The 21007-nt window shown below is 47.4% G+C and overlaps 3 protein-coding genes across 3 annotated transcripts; 2 read left to right on the top strand and 1 right to left on the bottom strand.

Annotated features, from left to right (window-relative positions):
* Positions 1 to 3557: 3557 nt before the first annotated feature.
* Positions 3558 to 5294, top strand: FUB1_0 (Reducing polyketide synthase; the record flags this gene model as incomplete). Its single annotated transcript, XM_031147010.1, has 6 exons — positions 3558 to 3653; positions 3738 to 3882; positions 3932 to 4200; positions 4249 to 4580; positions 4688 to 4949; positions 5004 to 5294. Coding segments are annotated over 6 exons (1395 nt in total), but the record flags the coding sequence as incomplete, so codon positions are not given.
* Positions 5295 to 14588: 9294 nt separating this feature from the next.
* RMR3 (Receptor homology region,transmembrane domain- and RING domain-containing protein) lies at positions 14589 to 16319 on the top strand (the record flags this gene model as incomplete). The annotated part of the gene is made up of 3 exons (XM_031147009.1): positions 14589 to 14825; positions 14939 to 15891; positions 15944 to 16319. 3 exons carry the CDS (start codon positions 14589 to 14591, stop codon positions 16317 to 16319), a joined length of 1566 nt encoding a protein of 521 aa, XP_031008543.1.
* A 569-nt stretch (positions 16320 to 16888) lies between these two features.
* On the bottom strand, positions 16889 to 18160 carry xyd1 (D-xylose 1-dehydrogenase (NADP(+)); the record flags this gene model as incomplete). The annotated part of the gene is made up of 1 exon (XM_031147008.1): positions 16889 to 18160. The coding sequence occupies one exon, from the start codon at positions 18158 to 18160 to the stop codon at positions 16889 to 16891; it is 1272 nt and encodes a 423-aa protein (XP_031008544.1).
* Positions 18161 to 21007: the final 2847 nt, after the last annotated feature.

Raw genomic sequence — 21007 nt, 5'->3', positions numbered from 1 at the left:
GCCAGGCTTTGAAGTAGGCTGGGAGGGTAGGCAAACAAGCGCATGTTATGGACAGAGGCGTTTCGATAGATGTCCAGACACCCACGTTGACTAATGTATCTGGGGTATTTTAGTAAGGGACAGTAGAAACCAAACGGTCGCCAGTGGTATATGTGTCTTACAAGTTATGTCCTCGTCCTTTATTTTGCTCAGATTGACTATACGGACGATGCTGCTTATGCAAACGCTAGAGACGAGAGTCAATATAAAGCTACCTGATAAGGAGGGACGAGTCATACAAGCCTCCAAGTAGAAAAACACCAGCAAGAGCACTCTTCTTATGAGCGGTCATGTTTAGTCGCAATATCATCGGAATCGGTAAACAGAGAATAATGACATCGGTGAGGAGGTTGGAAATAGCGTTTCCATAATAGAACTTCGTTGTATTTATGCCTAGGTATCAAAACGTTAGCATGCGTATATATCTTTAGGAACATTCAATAGTAAGTTTTACATTTTGCAGTTGCCATTGCTGTAAGATTCCAAGAACCATCTACAGGGTTGCAAGAGAAAATCTGTGTCAATACAACCGAAATCATCCAGCCCAGAACAATTGCACCAACGGCATAAAGCGCATATTGGAAGGATTTGACGAGGTGGAAGATGCGCCTATACATGAAAAGTATTGAAAGTTTGATGGTGGGTAATGTCAAGGCGTAAAATATGTTATCGATATAGACTATCTGCGCGTATGTTAGTCCGCGTTCACTTGAAATGATTTGATCTCCGAACATACTAAAAGAAATCTTTCGATTTGCTTAGGTAGAAGTTCACTCATATGGAACCCCGCAAAGCCAATGGTACTGATTAAGATACCTGTAGTGTATAGTCCGAACGAAAAGACCAGTGCAAGCAAGGCAAACTGCACAATCCAGCTATCAGCAAAACGGTCTTTGTCCAATGTGCTGATAATGACAACATGTATAACTGTTTTCCGCGACTACTTACCCAATCGTCCACTCCCACCCCCCGATTTGAATGCTTCGATAGAAAACGCAAAATAATGGTAGAAACAGCCAGTGTCTGAAAGACAGTCGACACTACCACCAGCGGGACAGCTCTTGATGACACCACGGGCGCATGAAGCGGTTGTATTGTAACAGTTGTTGGCGAAGCCATCTTTCTTTTTGAGAAAGGAAATTGGAGAATGGAGGCACGAAGTAAGTTCTTCTTCTTTTTCTTCTTCTTCCACGCATAGAAAGTCTGTATATTACTTCTTGAATTGATGGATTCTAGGTATTTACCTCTGCTAGTTTGAAGTGTCGTTCCTTCGCGGTGGCGAGGGGCAATTAATTGTGGAGAGAATTAACGTTTGAAGGGGGGATGGTAACGTAAGATATGCTAATCTCGCAACCACTCCTATACTATACGTGGAATCCTTTTCCATGCATTTGCTGCATTTCACGTTACGGCGCTATAGCGGCCATACATGTACGAGCGAAGATCTTTGAGTACTTCGAGGTAAGTGGACAGACACACGTACTCCGTAAGCCAGAACCATGGTTAGAACTCCTGCTCAGAAGGGAAGTTTACCTTGTTGTTCCTTTGATTTTTTTAGGAATTCCTTCTACTCGGGTTTCAGTTGAACCAGTGTAGCTAAAAGCTCGTGAACGCTACGGGAGTTAGCTTAAGTGGTATGTGCCGGGCAAACCTTACCTTACTGTAAATCATTGGATAGCAGGCAGGTGACTTTAAAAGGTGGAGAACCATGTGTCTACTAGTCTCAATATTACTAAAAGTACCCACTTCGCTTAACCGTCTCTAGACCAAAATTGCTACTAGTGTGGTATAGTCTACTTTACTGTAAATAGCCGTGCTGAGCTGAGCTGAGAGCATACTCCGTATTGAGACCAAGATCAACATCTAACATTCGCACCTTCCCACCCAAAACACACAAATAGATCTAACTCCACTCAACACTTGTCCGTTCTTTCCCTTCCCCACGATATGCTTGGCGCCTGCCAACGAACCAAAAGATTGCCGGTGAAATAGCATGCATGATAGGATGGAGCCTCGTACGTATCGGACACCCAGTCACTTGCAGTAAGCGCTGCATGACATATTTTGCAAGCTCGCCTTTCCCTCACTACCTAGTCATAGGCCACTGCCGTTTTGGCAAGGTTCAGAATCGCAGTGACAGCCGCTGACAGTTTCTCTAGATCTTCTCCTTCTGAGGGTACTCCATGTCCAGCGCTGTGCACCACTTCCACATTATTCGTTGCCGAGCACAGCTGTGAGAGATCTGGCCCCATTCCGGGATAGTCCTGGTCGTTGTCCGCCCAGCAATTTACCACAGGGAGATGCATCAAAGCTGTCATCTCCGACTTTCGAGCGCACTGTACAACTTGCCCCTCTTTGAGAGAAGTCATATCAAAAGGCAATCCCCCACATAAGAATATAGCGCATTTGAAAGGTACTAGACCCTTCAACTCTGCGCTGATGATAAGGGTTGCGGCGAGTACCGCGCCTTGGGAGAACCCAATGACTCCATCAAAAGGCCCACTTGACGCAACGTAATTCGCCAGGTCGGTGACTGCCTCAAGAATACTCGATGCAGATGGGTCTTCACCGTCGAAATAGGAGTAGCAGTCTACCTGATCGCCGAATACCTCCTGGATTCCACGTGCTGGTGGCCAGAGAAGCGAGCCATCCACAAAGTCGTACTCATGCTTCTCTTCGCCCAAACGGTAGCGCAGAGATGCTGTGGCCCAAACTTCAGTATGAGGTCTTACTTCTTGTTCTGTGAGAAACGTACCAGTCTGTGCCTTGAGTACCTAAATGTTCAACACAAAAATGTTAGAATACTTGAATTTATTTCCGAGACATGTAAAGAACCGAATGCTTACGTCGCTATTTGTTCCCAGCCCATGCAAACAGAGGAAACGCATTTTCTTTGGTCGATAGAGGTTTGGTTCTGATGATGGTTTGAAGAAAGCTTGCCAGCGATAAACATAGCACGAAGGCAATATAAATCCCAGTACAGTAGAGACGGTCTGCCGGCAGTGTCTCGGTGATCTCTCGCTCGGAGGCTGAGATCTCCAGGATAATTGTTGGTATGCACTACCTCCGTACCACATCTGGATAATCCATTCCTGGTTTGGTCTACCGCTCCCAGCAGTGAGGCGCTGGAACTTTAAAAGTTGCCACATGTGCAATGCTCCACTTTTCGGACGAGCAAGTCAATCTTCTGCCTGAAGTGTTCTCGCGTCTCCGAAGCTACCTTTTGATTTGGATTTCTTTCTATCTATCGTGACACATTAGATTCATATCACATGGGCAGTGTGAAAGGTTTGATGAAACTGGGAATATTATAGTTTGTCGCCATGGCGATCAGAAAATCCCAAAACGGCGTTCATCCTGCGGAAGGAAGTTTGGAAGACTTGAATGATGGGCCTCCAAACACCTCTGCGAATGGCTTCACTTATACTTTAGAACATCCCACCGTGGAGCCCATTGCGGTGATTGGGATGTCCTTGAAGTTTCCTCAGGAAGCTACATCTCCAGAAGCTTTCTGGGACATGCTCTATGAAGGCCGATGTGCTATGACCGAATTTCCTCCAGACAGATTCAATATAGATGCATTCTATGATAAGGAGAACTCAGGCACTGGAACCGTAAGTGTTTCTACCTTTGAACCTTCTTGTTCAAATACGCAGCAAAAATGCACCAAGTTGAATAGCTCCGCTGACGAAAGATAGCTACCCCTTCGAGGCGGTCATTTTTTAAAGGAGGATCTAGGCGCATTTGATGCCCCTTTTTTCTCTGTCACGCCTGCTGAGGCTGTTGCGATGGATCCGCAACAACGCATAATGTTAGAGACGTCTTATCACGCTCTAGAAAATGGTAAGTTCGTCTCGAGCAGCCCAGAATTTAGATCGCTGAGAGTGTGCAGCGGGTCTCACTATCGACAAGTGCTCAGGAAGTAAGACTTCAGTTTACACTGCAACTTTTACGGACGATTACAAGAGTATGTTACAGCAGGAGACCGAACAACTCCCAAAGTATGCAGCCACGGGACTGTCCGGATCGATGTTGGCGAACCGCGTCAGCTGGTTTTTCAATTTGCGCGGTCCTAGCATGAATCTAGACTCTGCTTGTTCTAGCAGTTTGAGCGCTTTACATATTGCTTGTCAGGATTTACTAAATGGTACATCAAAAATGGTATGATACAAGGTGTTATTTGTAATTCCCACTGCTTACCTAACCCAGGCCCTTGTTGGTGGATGCAATCTGGTCTTTCATCCGGATTTCATGCTAATTATGTCAAATATGAGTTTCATGTCTCCTGACAGCCGATGCTGGAGTTTTGACCATAGAGCAAATGGCTATGCTAGAGGCGATGGCTTTGGTGTTGTGGTTTTGAAGAAATTATCAGATGCGCTGCAGGATGGAGATACCATAAGAGCTGTCATACGTGCTACTGGGTTGAATCAGGATGGTAGAACGACTGGCGGAATCACACAGCCGAATGGAGAGGCCCAACAGTTATTGATAAACGAGACTTTTACAAGGGCAAACCTTGACATGGCACCAGTAAGATTGTAAGTTGATGAGAAGTGTCCACTCATTGTTCATAATAAGCGGTTTGATGACTTGCTGATTTCTATGACATACTATAAAAGGGGCAATATTAACTTTGTGTTTATAGTTTTGAAGCACATGGGACAGGAACAGCCCTTGGTGATCCCACCGAAGCAAAAGCGATTGGAAATTCTTTTCGGTCATTCCGCTCAGCCGAGGAGCCACTGATTGTTGGTGCCGTCAAATCCAATATTGGTCACTTGGAAGGTGGTAGTGGCATTGCAGGTCTCATCAAAACTGTGATGATACTAGAAAGGGGTATTATTCTGCCCAATACTGGGCTCGAACAGGTCAATCCCAGGATCGATACCCAAAATCTTCGCATTCACGTAGGTTCCTATTCCCAAACCACAGATATGCTTTTAACTGACTGTTCTTCCAAGTTTCCTACTCGTCCAATGCAATGGCCTAGTTTGGGACTTCGTCGTGCTTGTGTGAGTAGCACCTCTTCCTTGGACACCAATCTAACTATATACAAGGTTAACTCGTTTGGATTCGGCGGCTCTAATGCCGTTGTGATAGTCGATGATGCTTTGCACTTCTTGAAAGCCCATAGGCTCCACGGTCATCATCGTACTATAGACCTTTGCCTGCAAAAGTCAATTGGTGAAATGAATGGGACGAAAGAGACGAACGGCTTCTACAAACCTGTCGAACAGAAGTCCGAAAGAGACGTGCGAAGACTGACCGACGAAAACGGATTTTCAACTCAGCTTACCTCGACTCAAAAGCACCCGAGGCCGAGACTATTAATTTTCTCTGCTGCTGATGAGGTTGGGATAAAAAGTATGCTCGATACTCATGGCGAATTTTTCAAAAAGCGCGGGCGAGCTGTTCTGGCGCCATCATTTGATGATATTGTCCACACTCTAGCAGCCAAGCGATCTCTCCATGCGTGGCGTTCCTATACTGTTGCAACTTCTGGCAGTGATCTCATCTCGCTAGAAAAAGATAGTTCCAAACCAATCAGGTTTTCAGGAGACCCAAAATCGATTGCTTTCGTGTTCACTGGCCAAGGAGCCCAATATGCGAAAATGGGAAACGGGTTGCTTGCATTTCCTCTCTTCAAACTTCGGTTTGCTGAGCTTGACCATATACTTCAAGGCCTGGGATGTGAATGGTCGCTTCAGGGTAAGTAGCCGCTAGTTCATGGTTTGCTGGAGATGCTGACCTGGATTGTAGCTTTGCTTTGCGATTCTGCCTCTACCATAAATGAGCCAGAATATAGCCAGACATTTTCGACCGCGCTTCAAATCGCTATAGTCGACTTACTCAAGTCTTTCGGTATTACTCCCGCTGCCGTGGTGGGTCATTCTTCAGGCGAGATAGCCGCTGCGTAAGTCAACCCAAGTGTCTCGCTGTTCACATTACTCATTAAACTAGATACTGTGCAGGTGCTTTCGATGACAGAACTGCAATGAAAATTGCTTTCCACCGGGGTCGCCTCGCTGCCAGACTTCCGACGCTGCATAAAGCTCCGCAAGCAATGCTCGCTGTAGCTCTGGGTGAAGAAAGAATTCAGCCATTTCTGTCCAGACTCAAGGAAAATGTCGAAGTCCTCAATGTTCAAGTCGGCTGTGTGAATAGCCCTAAGAGCATCACACTTACGGGAGACAAAGATCAGCTTGAAATTCTCGAGTCGTGGCTTAAGGACGACCAACACCTGGCTCGTAAACTTCGCGTGAACGTTGCGTACCATTCTTCTTTCATGAAGGCAATAAAGACCGATTATTACGAAAGCCTGAAGGACATAGACGGTAAAGTCGCCAAGAAGGTCACCATTCCAATGATATCGTCAGTAACCGGGGCTATTATTCCTCTAGACAGGGTTTGTGATGCTGAATACTGGGTCAAAAACCTTATCTCTCAGGTCAAATTCTCCCAGGCGGTGTCTCTTCTCAGCGTTCAATCTGGGAAAGCGCCTCGAAAGACCCTCGGCTCCAAGTCCCAGTCACTTTCGGGCATCAAAGAACTCATAGAGATAGGGCCGCATTCTACCCTTCAAGGCCCACTTCAAGAGATTCTGACAAGCACTAAGTCTCAAGGTCGGATGGGTTATCTGTCAATACTTAATCGTCAAAGGGACGCTGCAGCATGTACCCTAGATGCTGTTGGACGGTTATGGAGCCTAGGATATCCTATTGATATGCTGGCAGTCAATAGTTTTGATGAAAAAATGCGTACTGTGGTTACAGATTTACCATCCTATCCGTTCAACCACACACAGAAATACTGGTTTGAAGATAGAACCAGTACTCAATTTAGATTTAGATCTCATGCGCGACATGAGCTTTTGGGAAGTATAATTCCAAGTTCGAGTTCCTTTGAAATGCGATGGCGCAATTTTCTCAGCCTGGAGAAGCTACAATGGGTCCAACATCATCAAGTGAGTTACCCCCTGTCATTAGGTCAATATTCCTAGGCTAATCTTGGGAAGATAAGCAGCAACTGCCTCCTTCCCGGTGCAGCCATGTTGGCTATGGCTATTGAAGGCGTGAAGCAGCTTACGACTGGGGAGGTAAAGGTTGTGGGGTTTGAGATGCGAGACGTGCAGTTCCTGAACGCTTTGCAAGTTCCAGACAGCAACGAAGGCCTGGAGATCCAAGTATCTCTTGCTACTACTAAGGACAGAGTAATTGAACATAGACCATGGTATGAGTTTAGACTTTTCTCATTCAGCTCAGAATGGTCTGAACATTGCCGTTGCCGTATCAGAGCTGAAACCGCATCGCAAGTAGGGAGCATTCCATCCCCTATTTCAAGTTATCATCAGGAGTTCTCGTCCATAGCCAAGGCATGCGTCCACGAAGCGGACGTGAAACATTTCTATGATGTTACCAGAGACAATGGCGTCAATTACGGCCCAATTTTTCAGACATTAGACTATGTGCGGTTCAATGAGTCTGGAGCTGCTATGGCCGAGATCCGAGCCTTTTCTGGTAGCGCCGACGACAAGTCGAAAGGTCTCAATTTCAATGCATACACTATTCATCCTTCCGTCTTGGATGGCCTCTTCCAAATGGTGTTTCCTGCCCTCAACCAAGGTGGGGCTCTGGATCTTCCGACAATGGTGCCGTCTTCCATACGAAGACTAGTAATATATGCAAACGAAGATTTCATTTCTTCAGTTTCACATTTGCGGGCAAGTGTAAGATCGAGCTTCAACGGATATCGAGGCACCGAATCTAAGGTCATCGCTGTTTCACCCAGCAACAATGAACTTTTCTCGATCATGGAAGGATATCAAACGACGTTTGTTTCTACATCGAACGATACACAGCTTCTAAATTCGGAGCAGAGGCCATTACTTAGTCATTTGGAATGGCGACCAGATCTTACCTTGCTTAACAACGAACAAATATCGGGACTGTGCAAGCAAGCAAGGCCACAGAACAATGATTTTGTCAATTTCCAACAACGATTGTCATTGTTAATTCAACATTACATTTCAACGACACTCGAGGCCTTGAAGCAGTCACCTCCAGAGGGCATCTCTCCACACTCATTGAAATATATCAGGTGGATGGTACAACAGCACAGTCAGCCCGACAATGATTGGGCTCCAAGGGCCTTGGCTGAAGCAGCTGGAGTGGACTCTCTAGAGAACGAAATAGAGACGGCAAACAATTTAGGCCAATATTATGTGACTGTTGGTCGGAATCTCTTGCCGCTCCTCCTGGAGGAGGGCTCCAAGAGCCTTGTGTCCAGAGAAGAGCTAGCAAGTACCTATTTCCACGAGCAATTGGGGAGCCAGAATATCCGAAAGCAACTAGAGGTTTTACTGTCAAATCTCGCTCACAAAAACCCCACAATGAAGATACTAGAGCTTGGAGGAAGCGGAGGAACATCACCGTGTCTGAGTATCTTATCTGGCAAGGGGAACACCAGGTGGCTTCGATACGACTACACTAATGTATCGTCCGATAAAGTTCTTCAAGCGCAAGAGAAATTCGGTAGCTCTAGTAATCGGGTCTATTTCCAAGTCCTGGATATTGAAAATGAGCCCACGGCTCAAGGAATTGAAGACTCCTCTTACGACTTAATCATTGCAGCCCACGTCCTTCAGGTGACTTCGGATTTACCTCGAACCTTCCGAAATCTGAGGAGGCTTTTGAAGCCGGGTGGCAATTTAATACTAGTTGGAATTGCAGCTCCTCAAAGTGTGAATATTGACTTCATCTTCGGTCTTATTCAGGGGTGGTGGACTAATGGGCAGACCTCTTTGAACCCTTACCGCTCGAAGGAAGAGGTGTCAAAAGCTCTAACAGACTCTGGTTTTAACGGTATCGACTACAGTATTCAGGATTTGGAGGACCAGGAACATCATGAGATTGGTGTTATTGTTGCTACTACAGCAGAGCAGGTGGCTTCAGAAGCTTTGGAACTTCCTGAGATAGCCATCGTTATTGACGAAAAGTCTTTGACTCAGGCTAACTTCGCCAACCGTTTGAAGGAAAAGATAGAGGGAGATGGGAAAACCACAGCATTGGTCTATGATTTTGCCGACGCGGTATCCAAACGATCGATTAACGGGATGTTTTGCGTATTCCTCCTCGACTACGACGAGCCTTTCTTTCCTTCCATCAATTTGGATGAGTTCAACAACTTCAAGGAAGTTTTGTCATTGGCAAATGATATATTATGGGTAGCCAGAGATACCCAGACGCTTCGCAGACCAGAGTTCCATATGGTGGATGGACTTTCGCGTGCTCTCCGTTCTGAAAACCCCAAACTGAGGTTTGCTCGAGTCGCCATCACGGATGATGACCAGACAGGCTTAGACGGCCCAGCAGCAGTACTTACTGTCTTGAACCATGCAATCCAATCGCCTTTAGACGATATGGAGCCCGAGTATGAGGAAAGGGACGGCATGCTCTGTATCAACCGAGTTATCCAATCAGAGCGCATGAACAGACTTATCGGGGCCAATATTGCTTCCTACCAGGAACGAACACTGCAGTTGAGTCATGAGCTCCCAATTAGAGCTACCATGAAAAATAGTGGCATGACAAACAGTATTACCTACGAGGAAGTGGCGGAGTGGGACGACCTTCCTAATCCCGATGAAGTTCTCGTCCAAGTTCGAGCTGTAGGTCTCACTTCTCGAGATTATCAGATTGCGTCGGGACAGCTGAATGAAGAGAGCATATTCACTGAGTGCTCTGGACTCATTGTGAAGGCCGGATCAGACAGTGGATTTTCTCCTGGCGACAAAGTTTTCGTCAGCTGCCCCGGTGTCTGCACCACATCTCTGAGATGCAAAGCATCGTCCGCGGCGCTTTTGCCAAACTCCATGTCGTTCATCAAAGCTGCAGCTCTACCAACGTCGGCGCTGCTATCGTTTCAAGCTCTGGTTAACGCCGCAAGTCTCGCCAGGGATGAAGTCGTGTTGATCCATCACGCAGCTGGCGCAATAGGTCAGGCAGCGATACAGATTTCCCAGAAAATCGGTGCCAGAATTATTGTTACTACGGGTTCTGAGGAGAAGGCAGAGCTGTTGCGGTCAACTTATAGCCTTTCCAGGGACAGCATTCTGTCGAATAAAGATCCGCACCTGTCACAGTCAATTCTGCAAGCGACTGCGGGCCATGGTGTGGATGTTGTGCTGAGCTTTGATCTTGGTGATGATCTTGACGTCTCTTTGGAAGTCCTGGCTCCATTCGGCCGTTTGGTCAACTTCGGTATTGGCAAGAATGCAGTATCGGCAAAAGTAACCCAACAGGCATTGCCAAAATGTATCACCTACATCTCTTTGAATCTTGCCGAAATACAACGCCTGCGTCCTCAGTTGATCGGGAAGCTGTTCAAGCAGACATCTTCGTTGATTCGCAGCGGTGATATCAGACCAGCAATGCCACTGAATGTTTTCCAAGCCTGCGATCTTGTCAAAGGCTTGCAATTCTTCCATACTGGTCGGAGCGTGGGTAAAGTAGTGATTGATTTTGATCCTGAGCATTCAGTTACTGTAAGATTTCCCCAAATTCGCATCATTGTCTTCCGAGGCTAACATAGATACGAAAGGCACTCGTTACGAACAAACCGTCATACTATTTTGACCCTGAGGCAACATATCTGATTGCAGGTGGATTCGGTGGCTTAGGACGTAGTGTTTCGCGCTGGATGGTTGACCGTGGAGCAAGGAACTTGATTATTCTTGCTCGCTCGGGTACTCGAACAGAGTCAGCCAAGGAGCTCGTCCGTGAGCTAGAGGCATTAGGCGCTCGTGTCGAAGCACCAGCTTGCGATATCATTCAAGCCGAAAGCCTAAAAGGTGTCCTCGAACAATGTGCCAAGACCCTACCACCAATACGGGGCTGTCTTCAATGCACGATGGTTCTAAGAGTAAGAGATGTTTGTCCTAAATGTTAGTACGCTTCAACTGACCAAGATCCCAGGATGCAATATTCGACAACATGACACACGACGACTTTACCACTGGAACACAACCAAAAGTCATCGGCTCCTGGAATCTCCATACACTGCTCCCAAAAGGCCTGGATTTCTTCGTCTCCCTCTCCTCCATTGGCGGTATTCTAGGCGCTACATCTCAAGCCAATTACTGCGCCGGAAATACCTACATTGACGCCCTAGCGCGCTACCGCACCAGCGTCGGCGAGAAAGCCGTCTCCATCGACCTCGGCATGATGGTCTCGGAAGGCGTCGTCGCCGAGACGGAAGGCATGCTTGATTCGCTGCGGCGCCTGGGCTATTTTATGGATATCAGACAGGCTGAATTCCTCGCTCTGCTAGATCACTATTGCAACCCTGCGCTACCGCTGCTCGCACCGAGCGAATCGCAGATTATCGTTGGTATCGAGCACCCGGCTTCCATGGAAGCCAAGGGTCTAGAAGTCCCGCACTGGATGCTGAGACCGCTGTTCAGACACTTCCAACTTATCAACAAAGATACCGCCGGGCCATCGAACAAGCAGAAACAGAGCGCGGATTCCGAGACTGTGCTCAGACAGAGCGCGTCGGCGGAGGTAGCAGTCGAGCATGCCACTGGCTGGATCGTCTCGAAGCTATCGCAGATTCTGGGAATCAAGGCAGACGAGATAGAGGTCCAGAAGCCGGTGCATGTCAACGGGATCAATTCGCTGATCGCGGTCGAGCTGCGGAACTGGTTCGATAAGAAACTCGGTGCGGACGTGACGGTTTTTGAGATTTTGGGGAATATGAGTATTGTGGACTTGAGCAAGTATACTGTGGATAAGAGTCGGTTTAGAGAGGAGAAATAGGAGCTTACCTCGGGACGGCGAGATGCGCCTGTTAGCTTGTAGTTCGCTCCTTTCCGAGTCGTCAAAGACTGCAGTGGTAATGATATATTAGAAATACTATTTGAGTTAAGCACGAAACTCCGACCGCCTCGCTCGGTCTACCCAGTTCACATGCACTCCCGTGCGCTGAAGTATAACAACCAAAAAGAATCCCCTGGTATAATGCTATACCCATCACGTCTCAAAAGTTCTGATAGTTAAAGGGTATTGGTTCGCCAATTTGCAGCTTGATTACTGGGACTTTGCTTTGTAGTCATAACTTCATGACTAAGCAAGCATGACTAAGCGAAGAGGCATGGCATGCCCTGCCCTGCCTGCAACCTGCGATAGCATCATCATCTATCATCAATGCAAGAACCAGAATCAAGTTTTACCAAGCTACTAGCTATTAAGATGTGATCACCCCTGTAATACCGAGAGCAATTGTAATAGCAGCTGTTGCTGAAACTATATCGTCTTAGGATGATCTGGATATACAATTCGCTTCAACTGTTAAGAGGGGAGTTGTCAGAGGACAAGTATAGATAAAAGTCTTATATTCTAATAATAAGATAAATGCAAGAAGGAATGATGTTCTGAGAGAACAGCTACTTGTGTATTTTTATGAAGCACGGGCGCTCTAAACCTATTAGGCTAGACTCAGATTCAAATGATACTATGATTGGAATTAAGAGAGGTTGGGTGAGAACTAGAAGAAGAAGTAGGACCTCTACAAGGAGCTACTTATCTCACGCAAGGGTAATATAGGAGTGTTTGCTCTATTGATAGAAGGATTGGCGGGACAGAAGTAGGTAGCAAGGAAGTGCAGGAAAAGATGCTAAAAAGGTCTGAATAATATCATTTTTGACTATTAGGATTGGCGGGCGGAAAGCTAATAACTAATAAGTTGATTTATTCACAGATTAACTAATTTGCTGGTGCATTGGCTAAACACAAACTTGGTGAGTAAATTGGAATAGAACTAATCTGAGTAGATTGAGTATTTTTGTATACGCTAGCGCCAAGCACCTAAACAATAAGCTTTATGATTATACTTGCATATAAAAATAGAATTACGTGTCATAGCACTACTTCATCATTGGAAAACAAAATCATCACATGAATCTATAGGAATTAAGCTTCAGAAGTACGACCTGACCCCAGACAGACAGAAACCCTGTTGAGACCGGAGAAAAACTCCGACCAAACTTCCAATTGAACCAGGAAACCCTTGTTCGGTTGTCTTGACAGACTGGTCGAGCCTGCATCTCGACCTCAACTTTCCGGGACCTGCGGAAGGACAGATATAGAACCCTTAGAGATGTTGTGTGACGGACGCAGCCTGCAGCCGAACGTGCCGAGAAACTGCGTAGTACCTAGGTAAGAGACAAAGGTACTTCGTAAAGAAGGAACAAAAACGATATTGAGATGCAGGTACGAAGTAAAAAACGCGTAGTTCTCGGACTCTACAGCTTCATAAATTCCGTCCCCAAACCTACAGTTATCATCGTCATCCCTAGTGTCAAGTACCGTGACCGTCCCGTGTTCAAACAAAGCGAAAGATGCGAGCTCGTAAAGTGGCAAGGAAAACAAAAGGACATTTGTGATTGGTGCGTAGACTAGTATAAGACTTGATTCATTCGTCGTCATTGATCAATGCAAATACAAATGGTAATGCGATGAGACGGCCAAGGCCAGGTGGTTCAAACAAAGCAAAGCAAAGCATTGCACTCATTCAGCTGGCGGATGACTTCCCTCCCATTTACGTGCGTACTGTAGAATGATTTGAGTTAAAATGATTTGAGTTTATGAAAGAGGTATCGTGGTGGTGAGAAGGAAGGCTGTGCAAGAATTAAGAGAGAGTTTGCCTTGAGGGGAAGGAAAGAGAGTTTATGGTGGGTTGTTAACAAGCAGCCACACACGTATGATGGTATGATTCCACACGCGCCAGCACTTGGGATAGTGGCCAGGGTAGCGTTACCCAAACTAGAAGTAGTGGTGTGCTGTATGTGTGGATGTACTGTACTGTACTGTACTGCTTCAAGCATATCTTGACATAAAAGGGCAGAAAGAAAGAAGTAGAATCTTTTTAAATTATGAAGAGGAACTGTCCATTACTCGTAATGCAGCTTTAGGTTAATACTGTAATTGATGTTTGGATGCATTGGGCATGTAACAGTAATAGAAAGATCGAAGCTGAATTAAGAATCATGTCCAGCCTTTACACCCTGTAAAGCTTCCCGTTAATAATCTACCTACAAGTACTTCCGTCCACAAGCCTCAGAACGCTTGGCTCACCTTGGCCAATGATACTCTTGGCTGTACCGAATTGAAGCATTTCCAACATTCCCGTAGACATATATGGTATTGTTATTGTTATTAGCATGGTTGTTTTATTATACAAAGTTATACCGGTACTTACTGTACTTGTACCGTTTATAAAAGGACGCCCGGCATACCGATATCCGCTTATTAATAGACTTTTATCGGTGCCCTGTTACCCTCCCGTTTCACGCCCAGCTCCACCCCACCCCACTCCATTCCACTCCACTCCGAGACTCCAATCCAATCTTCTCTTACCGTATCACTATCGCCTGGGTATAGAACATGTGAGCGACATCAATCAACTGTTCACCTCTTCTCTATCTTCTACCTTCCCCTTCCCCTCCCCCTCCCCCTTCCCCTCCTCCGCATCTTCCCTCCGCCATAGACATGACGACGTCGACCGTTGCCATAAGCATGGCCTGCTTCCGCTTCTTATGGCTCCTCATCCTGCCCGGCCTGGCTTACGCGCAGAGTGTACAGCCCTCTAATACAACTATCGCGGCTTCGCAGATGAACCAGTTACGTTTGACCGGAGGTCCTCTCTTCCAAGTCAAACCACCATATAATCTTCTCCCTCTTACTGCGGAGACCGGCAAGGGATCCAGCAATCCAAATTCCGTAGCCGTTAGTACTATCCCACCCTCCACGCCACCTCCTCCGGATGTCCCGCTATCCGGCTTCCACATGAGGTTATTTGCATTCTTTGAAATAACTGCTGACTCCATCCCATTGACTAGGCAATATCAGCTACAGGCACCTTGAAACATATCGATCCCCAGAACCTTACAAACTTGACGACCGGTGATGTTGGATATATAAGTTGTGATCCAGACGGCTCCAACATCGACCCTGCAAGCGTATTCGAGAAAGCTGAAACGAGCAAACCGCAAGCCATTATCCTCTACACTCTGGACGCGGTTCAATGTAATCTGACTGGGCCATACACATTCACCACCATTTACTCTACAACCTCGGCCAAAGACGCCCAAGACATTCTCGATACCATTGCACTCTATCCATCATCAACAGACATACAACCGACCGCCATGATTGCAACAAACACCACTGCAAGTGCGACCACGAGCGCGACCAATGACCCTACAGGTAATCCAGCTCCGACTACTGCCGTAGCTATGAGTATTCTCTACAGTATTACCGGCATCATTACCCTTCTCTTCTTAATAATTATCGCTACTGGCGCTGTAAGAGCACACCGACACCCCGAGAGATATGGACCTCGAAATATAGCAGGAAGGCCAAGACAAAGTCGCGCAAAGGGATTGGCGAGAGCTATGTTGGAGACACTGCCGATTGTCAAGTTTGGAGATCCAGAGCCCGTTAAGCCCGGGAGCGGAGATGTTGAACTTGAGGATGGAACGGCTAGTCATACGGCACCTACGGATACCACAGCAGAGGGTGTTGTTGATGGCAGGAGGAAGTCGAGTGGGACAGAAACGTCACCAGAGACGTCAGTAGCGTTAGGCATGGCAGCTGCGGAAGAAGGGTCTACGAAGGAAGGAACAGAAGCAGCAACTACAACACCACCAAAAGAAGGCGACCTTGGCTGCTCGATCTGTACAGAAGATTTCACGACTGGTGAGGACGTCCGAGTCTTACCTTGCGCACATAAATACCACCCCGCTTGTATCGATCCCTGGCTATTGAACGTGTCTGGAACCTGTCCATTATGGTAAGCATCCCATACCCTTATCTCCTTACATATATCTAACTACCCATCACAGCCGTCGCGATCTCCGCGGAGATGCTGAAGAACCCAATTCACCCGAGGAAGCAGCCCGTGCATCCACCGACCTCCCACCACCTCTAAACCTCGAAGGCACACTCGAAGCCTTACACCATCACGAAGCAGGCGAGTCCTCCGAAGACGGCAATAACCACCAACGTCACCGCATATCCCGCTTCCTGGATCTCAACAGACTCCGTCATGCAGCACCACACGAGCGCATTGCCGCGCTACGGCAGTTGAGAGAAGAGTCGCGGACACAGGAGCAGATTGAACAGGCTGTGGAGGGGCAACAGAGCAGGAGAACGAGAGTCACTGGACGCTTGAGGGATACATTCCGTATTCGAACCAGGACACAGGATTCTGCGCCGTGATGTAGATGGGGCTGGTAACCTTACGAAATGGAGCGATATGATGAGACATTGATGATACCTTTTATGAACGGGCGAGGGCAGGTCGGTATTTGCATAAGACGGCGTTATGTTGGGAAATTCGTGGTACGATGCAATGCTTTTGAGCGGAGTTGAGCGGAGTCTTGGTAATCAACGGATCTGGTCAAGGTCAAAAGCGCAACAGGATACGAGGAGAGGAAAGGAGGGAGTAGAGAGAAAGGAGAAAGGGGTAAATGAATGAATAGTATAATGTATTATATATACTTACTGACTGGTCACTCACGATTGGAATGGGATGGAATGGGATAGCGGTGAAGGATGCTGCACTGCGTTGCATATGGCGAAAGCAGATTTGCCAAGCGAGCGAGGAAACAGTACATAGATGCATTCATTCATTACATATGTACATAGCTCTATCAATAGATAGCTCACAGCGTTACTCTTCACATATATCCTTTCTTATTCTTTTTTGTCACTCACTGGAATGTGAATGAATTTGCATGACTTTGCAATTCCAGCAAGTCGCTCAGTTCATAAGTCGCGCATTTCATCTAGGACTTGCCGTTAAGTGGACTCTTCTCATCATAAACATCACTCTCAATCTCCTTTGGATAGACAACCCCACCCTGCCTCCTCACCTCATCCATGACTTCCATAATCACTAAACTCTCGTCCCACGTCAAAATCTCACTCTGCACCTTTCCATCCCGCAAGCATCTCGCAACTTCATCCGCCTCCCAAAACATCCCATGACCCCACCCTTTCTCCCCATCCTTCCCCTCTCTCTCCGGATCTCTAGGTATCGGACAAAACACCTCCTCAATCTCGCCACTCTCATCCCCGTGCTTCACAACCTTATACAGAAGCGGCCTGAACAGCGGTCCAAACACCTGAATCTCCCCCTTCGTCCCCTGAATCCTACAGCTGGGCCCCGTCCCCAAACTCCCCTCCCCGTGCGGTTGCGTCGCGACCCTCAACCCCGTCGTCGCGATCCCCACCGCGCGATTCCCCTCCCAGCTAAGCAGCATACTCGTCATCTCATCCGCGCCCGTCCTGTACCTCTGCACCGCCGCCTGCACCCTTGGTCTCTCCTTCCTCTCCGCACATAGATACAGGATCTGGAACTGCCACGTCAGACTATATATCCCCAGATCCAACAACGCGCCCCCGGCCAGATCTACATTAATCATCCGATTCTCATCGGGAAAGGAAAGTTCTGTACTCTTGTCATCATCGCTAGCGGAGTTGAAACTCAGATCCGAAAACACGCGCTCGACTTTCCCAATGCGGCCATCCTGCACCATCTCCCGGATCTTGATGCTCAGCGGGAAATAACGCGTCCATACAGCTTCCATGAGAAACACGCCCTTCTCTTTTGCTTTCGCGACTAGTTTCCTCGCCTGCGCTGCGTTGACCGTGAGGGATTTCTCGCAGAGCACGTTCTTGCCGGCTTCCAGACAGAGCATTGCGTTTTGGAAGTGGTGCGAGTGCGGGGTGGCGATGTAGATGATGTCGAGGTCGGGGTCGTGGGCCAGCTCGTGGTAGGAGCCGTAGGCCTTTGCGGATGGGGGGGCCTGGACGCTGGTCAGGAAGGCCTGGGCGCGGGAAGAGGAGGAGGAGGAGGCGGCTGCGGAGACGATGTGCTGGATGTCTGTTACGGAGCGGGTGGCGGGGTTGGTGAGGAGGTCTTTTGTGAAGGCTGGGCGGGGTGGGAAGTTAGTTATTGCGCGAGGAGAGGAGGGATAGGGGAAGGGGGACCGACTGGTTGCGATTCCTCCTGTTGCGAGGATACCCCACCGCACAGAGTATGGTTTTGCTGCCATGTTGAAAGATTTCCTCTTCAATTGATAGCTGAGAGTTTCAAGTTGCTTTGCTTGCTTGAGCTGAGGGATGTGGTACCTAGTAGCAATATATGGAGAGGAAAGGAAGGTGGGGTATATATATGCATGGTGGGGTAAAAGCGGCTAAACTGATGTGACGTTGACTTGAAGATCCTCCCTCACTCAAATCCTACTTTACCCAACCAAAGTAACCATGCCATGAAAGTGGTGCGAATACAGTAAAAGTATTTTCCATCTGTCTATTTTCTAAAAACACTGCTCTATTTCGTTATCATCCTAAATGTAGTGAGTATCCTTATAGTGCGTAGTACCCCGCGTTTTACCCCTCCATCAATACGAGAGTTTACACCAATCGCAATATCCGGAATCCTATATCACTTACAGATACCCCCTCAAACCGTTCAAAGCCCTTCCTTGTTCTCCAACCTATACCCATTAAACACATTTGAAAGATTCCAAGAACAAATACATCACGCTGGAACAGAATCTAGTCAAGGATGGATGTTTAGGGTGGTCTGCCTGTCTGCTACTTATATATGGGTTTTCTGATCTGATGGCATGGAATTGGAATAGATGCAAGTTTTCAAGCTGTACTCATGCTTGTGCTTGTGCTTGGATAAGAAGACGAGGTATGGGAATATGGGCATGTGTTTTTGAGGTATGGAGTGGAGTGGTGTGGAAGAGTGAGGGTCTACAACTGTAATGACTTCGCAACTTGAATACCAATTTATGTTATGCGGCACCGGGAATCAAGTATTATAGAGAGTAGTATGTTAACGCGTTATCGATGCAATTTGTACGTCACGTCGAGCAAATCTCCAGCTCTGGTATCATCCCATCCCGTCCCATCCCATCCCAAACTCCAAACAACCCGCATCAAAACAAAACCAACTCATCTTCCCTACGCACCTATAATCCGTCAAATTATAAACTCACACATGAGATATATACATCTATCTACGCCTCACAAGCAAGCGACGGAAACAGAAGTTGCCTGCGATGGCCAACGTAGCATCAACTTCCAACACGTTGGAAAAACAAAAGCACAGGCCCCCCATACTCATTCCCACTCATCGACGTCGCAAATCGCGCCGAGCTCGCAGACACGCTGCTGTCATTAAACAGCTTCCACTGCCCAGCCGAGTCAACAAGGGACGCTACGTAGTGCCCGGTGTTCGCGCGTCCATTATGCTTAATCACGGACTTCAGCTCGTACTTCTGAGACCCTGCCTCCAAGGACAAGGGCGAGAGGTCGAGCACGGTGGGAATACCGCACGAATAGTCGATCTTGCGGAAATTCTTGTCGACGAGAGATAATTGCACGCATAGTATGTCGGCTGAGGAGGTGAAGGTACGGGTTTTGGCGCGGTCGCGGTAGTCTTGACACCCGTCGCATGTGTAGAAGACTACTTCGCGGAAATACTTTTGTAGATATTCTGGAAGGGTGCCGTTTTTGATGCGGGGTGAGAGGGGAACGGTGAGTTTTGTTTCAGCGCCGTTGGTGAGGGATATGCGGCCACATTGGTTGCAAGGGATGCCTTGTTGCCAAAATGATAATAGTGTTGTCTCGATCAGGCGGAAAATCCTGTTGCTGTTGTTAGACATATAGTGGTATACTGTGAGTAGATGACTTACGAAGAAGGAAGCTCGGCCCGCATGCGCTTCAAAAAGAACAGAAGCATCTCATCTGGATCTGCTTGTCCACTCTGAGTCCATCCGTGCTGCTTCAGAAGAGTATGCATCGTCCCGTATATTGAAGCTACCTTGCTAGCAGCGCCCTTCCAATACGCAAGGGCCAACTGACGCAATAAGCAGGTAAAGCAAGCTTCTTGATGATCAGAAACGCAGTGGGATGGGAGGGTATAATCCATCAACCAATTGACAAAGAGTGGCAAGTGCAACAAGCACTGCATCAGTGAGCTGCGATAACAAAGTGCTCCCGTGAGATTGGGTAGGCCAAGCTGCGAGTTTAGTGGCATTCTGTTTGCATCGCGCCTCAACTTGTCGGCCTGGGCGAAGTTAGCACGGTGTATAACCTGCTAGATTGAGGACATATTTACACTGGCTCTTCTTTCCTGGATATTGCGCGCCCAATTGGCGACCTTGGTAGCTCGATTTGTCACATCCTCTGTTGAATCATCCAGTTTCACATGCTTTGCACGCCGAGAATAGAACGGTGGATCCTCTTCAGGAAGGGGACGCTTGGTTCCAGCGAGTGGTTTGCCGATGCCTTTGAAGAGCTCTGAAGATGTGTTACTCAATGTCCGATTTGAGTGATACAAAATACAAACCTTCTTTCCCAGCAACCTTTTGCTTCCTCAAACTAGCAGGACATTCATCCTCCTCGGTAGGGCATTTGGAAGCCTCGAGGTCGGATTCAGGGGTCCATGGAACAAAGGATGGGATCGTTGGGCGCGTTTTCGTTAGCTTCTGCCGCAATGGTAGGTGATTATTATGATGTGGTTTTTTGGCATAATTGAAAGCATTTCGTTGAGGTGGAGCTTGATGCTTGACCTGTCGCGTTGGATTCGTGGACAGAGGAGACGTTTGCTGGCGAGGGGAGAACCCATTCTGGTTCTTCGCTGAATGAAATCCCATTCTGGCTTGTTCCTTGGGAATTTCGTGTGATGGCGTATTCCAGAATGAATTCCTGGGATTGGGTCGGTTATGGACTGATATTGCCACAAAGTATTATTTATTTCTATGGCGCGTCCAGAGATTTGTTGACAGCACAGTTCAGCTTCCCAGGTTGTCTGTTGAATACTGATAGATGGACCGTTGTTTTCCCTACTGCGGGGTTCTGAATGTACGGATGAAGTGTGAATTGCC

This window comes from Lachnellula hyalina (assembly GCF_007821495.1).
Source record: "Lachnellula hyalina strain CBS 185.66 chromosome Unknown contig00014, whole genome shotgun sequence".
NCBI classification, from domain to species: domain Eukaryota; kingdom Fungi; phylum Ascomycota; class Leotiomycetes; order Helotiales; family Lachnaceae; genus Lachnellula; species Lachnellula hyalina.
Note: the sequence above shows the minus strand (reverse complement) of the source record. Positions and strands in the feature narration are given on the sequence as shown.